The sequence below is a fragment of the Alexandromys fortis genome, unplaced genomic scaffold (assembly GCF_014885135.2).
Source record: "Alexandromys fortis isolate MF-2015 unplaced genomic scaffold, M_Fortis_MF-2015_v1.1 scaffold_40, whole genome shotgun sequence".
Lineage (NCBI taxonomy): Eukaryota > Metazoa > Chordata > Mammalia > Rodentia > Cricetidae > Alexandromys > Alexandromys fortis.
In genome coordinates this window covers 12,431,559-12,444,282 of record NW_026067966.1, presented here as the reverse complement: position 1 = coordinate 12,444,282, position 12,724 = coordinate 12,431,559, and the positions used below count along the sequence as shown (strand labels likewise).

At 44.5% G+C, this 12,724-nt stretch overlaps 1 protein-coding gene across 1 annotated transcript in view; it reads left to right on the top strand.

The window, feature by feature from the left end:
- The first annotated feature begins 225 nt into the window (after positions 1-225).
- Pard3b (par-3 family cell polarity regulator beta) overlaps positions 226-12,724 on the top strand; it is a 992,131-nt gene continuing 979,632 nt past the window's right edge. The window contains exon 1 of the mRNA XM_050154204.1: positions 226-875. Within this exon, the coding sequence (XP_050010161.1) occupies positions 756-875 (120 nt within the window). The 5' untranslated portion in view covers positions 226-755. The remainder of the gene's footprint in view (positions 876-12,724) is intronic.

Below are 12,724 nucleotides of genomic sequence, written 5' to 3'. Positions count from 1 at the left end.
GAGTTGCTCTGCCATTTCCTATCTATTCCAAGTGTGTGTTATGAGACCCAGTTTCAATTCCCCCTGTGGTAGCTCTCAGATCCCGTTACAATCCTCAGAGCTCCGTGTGTGTGTGTGTGTGTGTGTGTGTGTGTGTGTGTGTGTGTGTGTGTGTGTGTGTGTGAGGGAGGTAGAGAACCAAGCGCTGGCACTAGGCTCCTCAAGGTTCAGTTACCCCGGGGCTGAGTCCCTAGCTCTGTGCAACGCAGCGGAGCGCTCTGTGGCCCGGCAGCGCCGCGGCCCCTTTAAGAGCCGGGCCCAGGCTGGCCCGCGGGCCGCGGGAGCCCAGAGCGCCGCGCGCGTCGGAGGAGTTGGGAGCCGGCTCAAAAGTTTCCTCCCAACTCCGGCCCCGCGCGCGCCGCCGCCGCCGCCCACTCCAGCCCGGGGCCTGGGGCCGGCCCTGCCACGGTCGCCAGGGCCACCGCCAGAGGCAGGGCCGGGCGGGCCGCGCCCGCAGTTTCACTTTGGCGCGTGGAGCCTCCGCCTCTCCGCCTCCCTCCGCCTGCGCCCGGCCGACCCGCCGCGTCCCCGCGCCCGCTTCCCGCCCTGGGTCTCCCGCGGGGCTGCAGGGGTGCAGCGGCGACCCCCGGCCGGCCGCGGAGCCACGCGCGCGCGGGACCACGGCGTGTGCGCCCCACGTCCCCCGCCGACCGAGGGGCTGCGCCCGGGGGTCAGACACCTGTTCGGCCCGGCCCCCGCGCGGGAACCGGGGCAGGATGAAAGTGACAGTGTGCTTCGGCAGGACCGGCATCGTGGTGCCCTGCAAGGACGGCCAGCTGCGCGTCCGCGAGCTCACCCAGCAGGCGCTGCAGCGCTACCTGAAGACCCGGGACCAGGTGAGGGGCGCTGCCGGGGCGGGGGAGCAGCGCGGCCGCGGCGGCGGGGCTCAGCAAGTGCCCTAGGCCACGCACCTGCCCGGCGCCCTGGACCAAGTGGCGCTCTTTGCGGGACTCAGATGACCCCCCGAGGCGGTGAGAGAGCGCTGCCTGCGGCCACAACTTTTGCAGGCTGCTAATGTAAGGGACCCGGGTAGCCCTGCCTTGTCACTCAGAGCCCTGGGAGGAATGGAGGCTCCCCCCCTCCGCCCACCCCCATTGGAGGGGTCCCTACACCTCGGGCATCTGAGGCCTACTTCCAAGTCCACGCACGCACCGGGGCAGCTCTCTAAGACAACCCCAGGTGTGTGTGTAGCAGGACCCTGGCACCTACTTACTAGAACACTGTGATCTAACCCCCACTGCTCACCTGAAGTGTGGTTTCTGACCCACTTAGTCCCTCCCCTTGAGGCACCTTGGAGTTAGAGCGCTGATTGGCTCAAGAAAACCTCCAGAGTTAGAGCTATTGATGTTTCTGGAGTCCTCAGGCTGGTGGGAGGTCTGCCAGTGACCTGGGCAGGAGCTCAGGTGGGATGCTACTTGCTTATACCAGCTAGTGTACCGGGGTCTCTGCTGGATGCCACACTTTCTATGAGCTGGACACTTTGCCGGGCCTAGTTTACTACCAAAATGAGAAGGATGACCCACAGTTCTGCTGCTCAAGTTAGGATCTAGTGAAAGTCAAGAGCTCACTTGTATACAAAGGGGCAAGATTCCATCTCTTGTCAGGTGTCTGCGTGACATATCGGGCTTCTTTGTGTTCTTCTATGGAACCTTTAAAAGAATGCTCCGAAAAGCCTTTAAGTTTTTCTCTTTTTCCTTTCCTTTCCTTTCCTTTCCTTTCCTTTCCTTTCCTTTCCTTTCCTTTCCTTTCCTTTCCTTTCCTTTCCTTTCCTTCATTCCCTCCGTCCCTCCTTCCTTCCTTCTTCCTTCCTCAGTCTTGTATAGCACTGTTGCAGTCTTGGCTGACCTGGAACTCATTTTGTAGACCAGGCTGGCCTCCAACTCATAGAGATTCACCTGCTTCTGCCTCTTGTGTGCTGGGATTAAAGACAAGTGGCACTACCAGTAGGCTTTTTTTTTCCTTCAATTCTTACATTGCCTGTTTTGTATATCTCAACAACGTTTCAAACAGATAAGCCACAAACGCTTGTTTTAGGAGACAATAGTTCTGTTAGTATTTGCTCACATAATATTGTAAACTGTAGTCAGTAGGTTGGTCCAATTTTGAGATCAAAAAATATAATTTTAATTTATTTTAAAATCATGTCATACAAAGTATAGAAATGACGGTTCCAAGCACATACATTAAAATTTTAAATTACATATATTTGTTTAATGTGTTTATGGAGGGCTCACATACACTGCTATGCATATGTGGAGGTCAGAGAATGACTTGCCCACCTACTGTGTGGATGAGGATCAACATAGACCTTCAGGCTTGGTGGCAAGAGCCATCTTGACTCTCCATCTTGTGAGGCCAGAGGCTAGAGAGACAACTCAGCAATTGGGAGTAGCTACTGTTCATCCAGAGGACCCACCACCAATATCTGAAGGCTCACAACAACCTGCACATCCAAATCTAAAATGAGCCAATCCAAAAGCATCTGCACGCATATGTGTGTTTGCATATGTATACGTTCCCCAACCCGTACACACTTAAAGGAATTGGAAGAGAATAGAGTGAAAAGCCTTAAAGAATTACATAGTTCTTAGTCAGGTGGTGGTGGCACACGCCTTGGGAGGCAGAGGCAGGTGAATCTCTGAGTTTTAGGTCAACCTGATCTGCAAGATCTAGTTCCAGGACATACTCCAAAGCACAGAGAAACCCTGTCCCTAAAAAACAAACAAACAAGCAAACTACAGATAGTTCCTAAACTGTACTCGTTACAATAGAATTGAAGCAGCAGAAAGATTTGATGTGCATCTAAAGCAATGTATGACTCTAGCCCATTGAGGTTTTATTTTTGTGTTATTGCTGCATTGGTGTACTGTTTATATCCTGTAATTCAGTTAAGAATTGAGATTTGACCAAGTAAACGATTATCTTTGAAATCATATTTTACTGGCTTTTGAAAATTGGATAAGGTTAGCAGCAACACTTTTGTAATCTACACAAATTATTAAAGTTGAATTCATGGAAGAATTGTTTATTGAGGTGAAAAATTTACCTTTTAACTCATTAGCAATAATGTACATCCTCAAATATTGTACATTTTGAAATTTACTATATATGTAGACATTATTACACAGAGGTAAGCTACAAGCACATAAATAATCATTGAAAGTAACCACTGATCTTCCTTGGATTGTACTTAGATCTTAACAGGGTTAAAAAGCTATTGCTACTCAGGTTACCATTATTACCAGACATTACGTTTTCCTGTGTTTACATTTATATATTAGTGAGTGTGGCATTTAAAGGTCACCCAAAGCTTATGAAATCTCTCTCTCACTTTTGCGTTTTAAAATTTCAATTTATGTGAAGAATGTTTTCCCTTCCCCAAATATTCTCCTCTACTTTCATCTTAAGGGTTGTTATAAGCAGGAGATTTTTGGTTATTTTTAGGTTATTATAAGTATGAGATTAATTAATGTTTCTAATGTAACTTGAAATGTCATGCAATACTCTGAAAAGATCCTATGCTTTTTATCCATGAATTTTTAAAATAAGTAATAGAGGAAGACCCAAAATGTCAAAATCCAATTTGTACAAGTTTGTTATTTTATTGTTTTTTATTGACCTACATATTTTTCCTACCTCCCCTTCTACCCTCTCCCATGAGCCCCATGCTCCCAATTACTCAGGAGATCCTGTCTTTTTCACCTTCCTATGTAGATCCATGTGTGTCTCCCTTAGGGTCCTCTTTGTTGTCTGGGTTATCTGGGATTGTGGACTATCTGTAAGCTGTTTTTTTGTTTGTTTGTTTTATGTCTAAAAGCCACCTATAAGTGAGTACATATTATATTTGTCTTTCTGGGTCTGGATTACCTCATTCAATATGTTTTTTTCTAGATCCTGCAAATTTCAAGATGTCATATTTTTTACCGCGGAGTAGTGCTCCATTGTGTATATGTGATACATTTTCTTTATCCATTGTTTGGTTGAGGGGCATCTAGATTGTTTCCATGTTTTGGCTATTACAAATAATGCTGCTATGAACATAGTTGAGCACATGTCCTTGAGGTATGATTGAATGTCCTTTGTGTATATACCCCAAAGTGGTATTGCTGAGTCTTGAGGTAGGTTGTTTCTTAATTTTCTGAAAAATTGCCATACTGATATCCAAAGGGGTTGTACTAGCTTGCATTCCCACCAGCAATGCAGGAGTGTTCCCTTTACCCCACATCCTTTCCAGTGTAAGCTGTCTTCAATGTTTTTGATCTTGGCCATTCTGACAGGTGTAAGATAGAATCTCAGAGTTGTTTTGATTTGCATTTCTCTGATGGCTAAGGATCTTGAGCATTTCCTTAAGTGTCCTTCAGCCATTTGAGATTCATCTGTTGAGAGTTCTCTTAAACAGTCTGGACCCTAAATTTCTTATTGGATTATCTGTTCTTTTGATGTCAAGTTTCTTGAGTTCTTTGTATATTTTGGAGATCAGCCCTCTGTCCCATGTGGGGTTGGTGAAGATCTTTTCCCACTCGGTAGGCTGCCGTTTTGTCTTGTTGACCATGTCCTTTGCTTTATAGAAGCTTCTCACTTTCAGTATGTCCCATTTATTAATTGGTGCTCTTAGTGTCTGTGCTACTGGCATCCTTCACAATAGCCACAAATACCGTGGGGGTAACTTTAAATCTTTGAAAAAAAGAAATTGAAGAAGACACCAGAAAATAGAAAGATCTCCCATGGCCTTGGTAGGTAGAATTAACATAGTAAAAATGGCAATCTTACCAAAAGCAATCTACATATTCAATGCAATGCCCATTGCATTCATGAAAATCCCAGCAAAATTCTTCACAGATCTCAAAAGAACAATACTCAACTTCATATAGAAAAATAAAATACCCAGAATAGGCAAAACAATCCTGTACAATAAAGGATCTTCTGAATGTGTCACAATCCCTGACTTCAAACTCTACTATAGAGCTACAGTACTTAAAACAGCCTGGTATTGACATAAAAACAGACAGGAGGACCAATGGAACCAAATCGAAGACCCAGATATCAATCCACACACCTACGAACACCTGATGTTTGACAAAGAAACTAAAAATATAAAATGGAAAAAAAGCATATTCAATAAATGGTGCTGGATATCAATATGTAGAAGAATGAAAATAGATCCATATCTATCTCTATGCGCAAATCTCAAATCCAAATGTATCAAAGACCTCAACATAAAGCTAACCACACTGAGCCTCATAGAAGAGATAGTGGGAAGTACACTTGAACGCATTGGCACAGGAGACCACTTCCCCAGTTGTACACTGTCTGTAAGCTAGGTAGAGAGATTCAAAAGGCTTGATATTTTGGACAGCAAAGCTTAATTCCTGTGCCCAATAAAAATGAGAGCTAGCATGTACTATGGTTACTCCATGCAGACACTATGCTAGGAGCTTATGTGACTTTTCTCTCACAGCATCAAGAGCTAGTTTTTCCTCTTTACCGATTGATATGCATGGTACTGAGATTACTTGTGAATTTTGGAATTGTGCTTGAATCCAAGGGCTGTGTTTTCCAGTGTTTACTCTCAGCTGTTAACCACATAGCCTCCTATGTTGCCTTTGTTAGCTGCTATAACAGCAACACATCATTGTTTCCTTATGCAGCGAGGGTTTTGTGCATTCTTCCCCACAGCCGCAGCAGAGTTGTCGCCTTCCTCTTCATTGCATTTGGTATGGCATGGTGCACGTGTTGTAGGAGAAGTTCTGTTTATGAAGTGAGAACTACTGGGCTTCCTGAGCATCTGTGAAAGATGTTCCTCAGCCTAACGACAAACAAACCAAAACCTGGGCAAGATACTTCCCACATCTAGAAACTTGGTGGGAACATGAATGTGAGGGATCAGTTTCTCCTGGAGTTCTGAATAATCTAGATGGGAGAAAAGTTTCGGGACTGAGGACAGAAGTTGCCATTTCTAGGGCTAGAGGGCAAGTGAATCCCACGGAGGCAGGTCTAGATTTTGTACCCAGCCTTAGAGAAGGGACACCACATGCTGAGCATAAACAAAGAGAGCTGGTATTTGTGGTATGTTGGAACCAGCTGAGTCAACAGGAGGAACTTTAGGGAAGGCTTTAATGTGCTCTGATCTCTGAGACTTTGCATTCTCCATTTCTGTTGGGTGAATTCTACTGTGAGGTGAGTTGATGGAGGGGCTAGAATTATGGGATTCTTATCTTTGGATCCGGCTACTACATCAGTGTCTTGGGCACTAAATCCAATTTAGTGAAGTAGTGTGTAAAGGTGATTGTCTCCTTAAGCAGTCAAGGTGTGGATCACCGAGTAATTAGTTAAATTTATCATCAAAATTACATGTCACAGGTGAATGGATAATAACCGTAACCTGCAGGGCTGTCAGCCCAGGCTGTGTATCACATCTGATTTTTACATTCAGCATTTCAAACAGTGTGAATTCCCGAATCCCTTTTCTGAAGATTTTGATCAAGTGAGTATGATGTGGACCTTGGGCACAGGTGTTACGAGGAGCACCCCGCAGATTCCAGTGTCCAACCAGGATCAATGGCTAATCTATCACTAATCTTTTGGTATTTGTGAGCTTTACTTAATTGTTAAACTTGGTTGATGGCAGGCACTGTGTTACAGATGTCTGCAAATAACCTTTAATTATGGCCAGACAACTTTACTTCTCTTTCTACCCAGAGTAAGTTCTCATAGAAGGCACTCACGTTATTGAACTGACCATATGTGCATGTACTTGATGAGCTGGATGAATCGAACAAAGTAGAACTGGGGGAGAGTAGTGTGTTGAGAGAGTTGAATGAAATAGTTCCATAGTGGACATAATGGAATTGTTTCTTAAGTTGACATATAGTTCTCACTGCATATATGAGTAACCTTGTATGTCAAGGAAACTTTAGTAGGTTTTTCCAAATGAATTTTGTTTTTCTGTATATAGACATCTTGAATAATTTGTTCTCTATGTTAACATTTCCCCCAGAGCTAGCAATAGATAACTGACGCTATCTTTTGACTAATTGTGGTATCCGGATCTAAGTGAATTTTTACAATAATGCCATCTGTAGTGATACTGTGTGACCAGCCTGGAACAGCTAGAACTCTTGAATTTCTGAATTTTTCAGCCTTTGGTGCCCCCACCTTTTGGCCTAAGAGGATCTTATGGTTCTTGGATATACAGATTAGTCTCAGCCTGAATCTGTAAATTACTCTTCAATTTGCTGGCTCTGATTTAGTTGTGGTCAGTCCTCTACTTCTCATCAGACAAGTGACTTAGCATAGCAAGGCACATACCCTGATTTAGTTTGGGTTCTGCCATTGAGCTGGTAATGTATTGCAGACGGGGCTCAGGGGACTTCAGTGACAGGTCTTCTTAGAGTTCTGTTTTCTTATTGTGTAGGAACTTTGAGATTTCATGTACAATTCCAGATTTCTGTCTTCTATTAGGGAAAACCAATAGAGGGTCTGACAGCACTGGGCTTTGCTTTCCCCCACGGTGGCCGCCAGCACTCAGACACCCAGTTCTCTTTGGAGGGACTGCGTATGCTTCACTTGCAATCACGACCTAACCAACAGAAAGGGTTAGTCATCACTATCTTACTGTCATGTCTAGCCTTTTCTGTCTTTATTTTTATTTAAAATTTGTACTATATTTTAATTTATTGTGTATCCACACATGTATGTGTGTGCATTGAGGCACATGTGGCATGGCATGTGTGTGAAAGTCAGGAGACAACATTCAGGCATTGGTTCTCTCCTTCCATCATGTAGGTCCCAGGAATTGAACTGAGGTCGTCAGGGTTGGTGGAAGGACCTCTATCTAGTGAGTTGTCTCACTGTTCCTGTTTTTATGAGTCACTTAATACGTTGCTACCATTTGAGCTGCTGACAGGTATGTGACTGTCATTTTGAGATAAGGCCTTTCACTGAAACCTGGGGCTTGCTGATCAGGCTGGACTAGCTGACCTATGAACTTCCTGTCTCTGCCCTTTTGTACCAGCAGTACTAACGGACAAAACAACGTATAGCTTTATATGTGGGTGCTGGGGACCAAAGGCAGAATCTCATGCTTGTGTGGCAAGCACTTTACCAGCTCTAAGTTTTTGTTTTCCCTATATTTGCTGGCTGTGTCACTACTAAAGTACCTTCTTCACTATATGTCTTGGGCCTTGGTCTGGCTACCCACTGAATTTCTTTGTTTGTCTGTCTGTTTGTTTTCTGTAATTATCCTCAGGACCTGATTCTTCTCACAAATTTCTTCTCATGATCCGTATAGCAAAATGGGAACTCAAGTCTACAAAGGAAACAAAAGCTTAGGCCGTTGATAGGCATATTCTTACTTTTATAATTCATTAGTAAAGCAAATCCTGGGTTCAGCCTCAATTCAAGAGAGAAGTGCACCAGAAATTAAATTCTAGCACCCATGTCCCTCAGACTGTTGTCACACCATGTGATGATGGAGATGTGAAGGCCAAGAATTAGTCCATTTGCAGCCAGGTTTGTCTGCTGAGAAACTATATAGTCGAGGCTGATTCATCAAAAGGGAAGATATCAAAGCTGTTTGGAATGATGATGGGCATTTGAACTGGAGGCAGCAAAGGGGTCTTGGGAGTTACAAAACATTGAGAGAAGGCCAAGGAAGAAGTTCATTGTACAAACCAACGTGGACCAGGTTGTGAAAGACCCTGAGGGATCTTTATTGCTTTCAGTTACTGTCTCTATTAGAAATTAACCCATATTTTATTCAATAAGATCAGTATGAAATATTTGTATGAATTTAAAGTATAGACTGTGTTGCTTCATTGTGACTGTGAACCCCACACAACGTAGAATCACCCCCCGGGAAGTGTTAGTCTCAATCAAGGATTAGATTAGGTTAGCCCTTGAGCATATCTGGGGAATCTTCTGGATGATGTTAATTGACGTGGGAAGAACTGCCCAACTGTGTGGGGTTCCATCTGGGCATGGTATTCTGGGCTGAGTGCAGGCATGTGTGCTTGCATGCATGTATTGCTCTCTGCGCTTGACTGTGAAGGTACGAAATGTGATTAGCTGCTTCCAGTTCATCCACCTTGACGTCCCTGCAATGGAGGTCTGTAAGGTGGAACTGGGAGCCCAGGAAACATTTTATACCTTACATTGTTTCATCAGGATATTTTTTAAAAATCACATCAACAGGAAGTGAAACAGAAATAGGGCTTCCAGATTATTAGATAATGAGTTAAGTATGTATGTTAAGGGTGTATTGCCCTTACCAAAAAACTTTTATGAAACATTTTTAGCCTTTGTTGATGCCCCCTGCACCACCTGCTTATGTGCTGGTGCCCAACAAGACCTGTTCTCCCTCTCGTTTATGTCATTGCTTCACCTGCTCACAAATATGTACTTCTCTCTCTGAAATTATCCTAGACTTAGCATCTTCCTGCTTCTAGACTTTGATGAGCATCCCACATGCAGTACGACCTCCTCCTCTTCTGTGAATCCACCATCACCATTCTCCATTAACCGTTGCTCTACACATGGCTCCACGCCTCTTCTGCTTCTGCTCTTCGGAGACCTTGAAATCCTTTACTTCCTGCTGAATCCTGTTCCTTCTTCTTCTCAGGTCTCATACTAATTGTCATGTCCCTTTGGTGTTTACAACTGTGTCTCTTGGATTTGATTTCTCTTCCCTCCAAAGCCACAACATTTTACATTTCTTCTGGTTAATTTTAACAGACTCCATTTCCTCCAGCTCTTAAGCCCCTTTGTCCTTCTCTACCAAGGACTCAGTAGTTCAAAGTTAATGACCTCGGCAGTATTTAAGTGGTTCTCTACTTTTCAGTGAAAAACTTTGCTGCCCTGTCCTGGGCCTTTATCCCTTTTCCTCTTTTAAACTGCAAAATGCAGTTAAGTATTACTTCAGGCTTCAAACACTATGGGCAAATACTGCCCTCCAACCTCCTCTTTTTCTAGGATCCCTCTTGCCATTTGTCCCTTGACTGCCACAAGACTGAGTTTCCTTAACTTTCCATGTTTATGATTCAGTTTAGTAAAACATATCTTTCATTACACTTCCTATGAGGCTGCCAAGAAATGAGAAAATCCCAGAATCACAGCAAGTTATTCATGTAGGGATTCTCCTCCTTGGTGAAAGGTTGTGGGTGCTGACCCATGTAATCACCGGCCCTGCTTTTGCCATCTTCAGAGTTCCTCACAGATCCGCCAGCTTGTGTTGAGTGATGAACACAGTGTCTGGAAACGCTCTTGGAGGCTTGAGTGTGGCCTTACAGTGGCAGAACCCACTTCTACTGGTGACACTGGCCACATGCCCTAAGTAGTCATGGAGGACAATTCTGTACCTGACTGCAGTTGAGTAGCCAGGCTGTCTGTGTCCCTGCTGTAATCTTTTAGTTTCTCAAACTCCCCTGTGAGCTGTACAAGAGCAGGGAGTCTGTCTTGTTTATTCTGCTGTCCCTATGTTTAGCATAGTACCTGATACACAGAATGGATGATAAAAATGCTTGCTAAATTATACCAACTTTTACATTTCTTTCTTTTGTAGAAGTGAGGGTGACCTTGTCATCAGCCCAGTGTTTGTGAGTTTGAAATTGTTATATGTGGTAGATTTTTTCCTAAAGTCTAAATGCAACTTTTCTCTTGATTAACTTCAAATGCCTCATCACACCTGCATTTGCTCTAGGCAGGCATTTAGTGGTCCATTATATCTGCCACGCTGATTGTCTTAAATAACAGCTTCACACTCTGACAAGTTGACTCACTTCTCAGAGATGTGAGGCTGAGTGCTCTGTGGTTCTGATCTCAGGGAAGCAACGTTGTGACGATTTTCTTCACAAAGACAGGTCGATGCAATCTTATATCTGAGCGGTGTTTGATTTTCAGCATTGTATCCATTAATTTCATGTTGATTTTTTAAAATGATGCTGAATTTCATCAGTTTTGATGGGTTATTTTTAACAGGCGTGATATCTGTGTCTTGGGGTTGCTAAAATTAAGTCTGTCTCCTGTTGCTGAGCTCAGCCAGCTTTCTGATTGCAGGACTCTCTCTGTATTGCACTGAGATACAATTGCAGGATATCAGGAGACAGGCTGCTAAAAAAGGTTTTACTCTCAATTTGGCTTCTATCAGATTCAGTGCCACGTATTGTCCAGATAAGAAAGGCCTATGTTGCTCCTGTTGTTTGACTCCAGGTGAGCATATTAAACTCTCATGGTGGTCCTGGAGCCGACTTGGTGTGGAAGCCCACGTTAGAAGCATAGCCTCAACCCTTGGCTCATCTCTCAGCAAGAACAGAGAGCCATGCTCAGAGCTGTTTCATTGCCTGATTTGGAGTACAGATGAAAGGCTTATGGGGAATTCCAGTGACAGGCTTCTGATACCTTTATTGCATGGCAGATAGTGTCCTTATTCTTTCAAAATAAAAGCACGAACCCTAGAAATAGTGACCTCTAGACATAGATGGGGATTATCCCGTTTCTTCATAGGAGTGAAGAGTTATGGGTACCTATCTTCAGATCAAAGGGCAGTAGCTGCTGCCTCTTAGGCCTGTGAGTACGAAAGCTGTGTATTCACAAGGCCTCTGTTGGATTGGAGACATTCAGTCGTCCACAGTGGCATTTGTTTTAGAGCAACCCAAAGGTCAGTTTGGTGACTTAGGAGAAGACAAGAGAGAGAATTACGCTGGGTCGTTCAACATAGTGCATGCTTGAGATATAGGTTGATATAAGCCCTGGAAAGTTAGTGGAAAGAAAGACCAGAGCTAGGAGTGTAGCTGAAAAGTGCTCTTTATAATGCAGGGACTGGGGGATAGTATGTAGAGGGAGCTTGCTCTGGGCTAACGGGGCAGGAGTTGGGACTTTGAAGGATAAACACATAGATGGAGGAGCAAAGTGAGCAGAGGACCTGGGCAGACTTGCCCTGTCTCAGGTGGTTGTCAGTTGTTTTTGTTTTGAAATGGTTGCCACTGTGGCCCAGGATGGCCTTGAACTCATAGGAGTCTTCCTTCCTTAGCCTCCTGAGTGCTGAGATGACAAATATGTGTCGCCTCTTGCTGAGGTGGGTTTTATTTGTTTGTTTTGGGGGAGAAACAAGAAAAAAACAAGGCATTTTTCCTAGGGTTCTTGTCCTAGGCAGTATTAAGGAACAGGGTTGTGCACAGCCACAGTAACCTTTGTTGTGGCAAGGAGTCTGTACCCATAGCTCTGGACTCAGGGGCGGAGGGAGCTGACAGTGCAGGGGTAGAGGGAGAGACCGGCTCAGGTCTGGCCCACCAGTGGAGCTGAGTAGAAACAAGAGGTCAGCAAATAAGCTTTGAGGGGCAGGAGGCAAAGGAAGTGTGGAGCTGTGTGTGGCCAGAGCAGCACAGGTGGACCTGAAGGGGAAGCAGTGTGTGCTTCACACCGGGAATCCAAAGACTCAGTGTGTGCACCTGTGCTGTAACCCCTGCTGCAGAGGCACACACTTAAGGAAGCCCTGTGGGTGATGTCCTTAAAGAGCCCTCTGGGTTAGGGAAGAGGAGAAGATGAAGAGGTCCTGGGGCCAGGCTGAGATCATAAATCATGGACTCATAAAAGTGCCAGTCTTTGTTTGTTTGTTTGGTACTGTTTTAGGGCTTTGCTCCTAGGTGAAGATTTCAGTAGTTGTGGGAAAAAGCATGGTAGTATCCGGAAA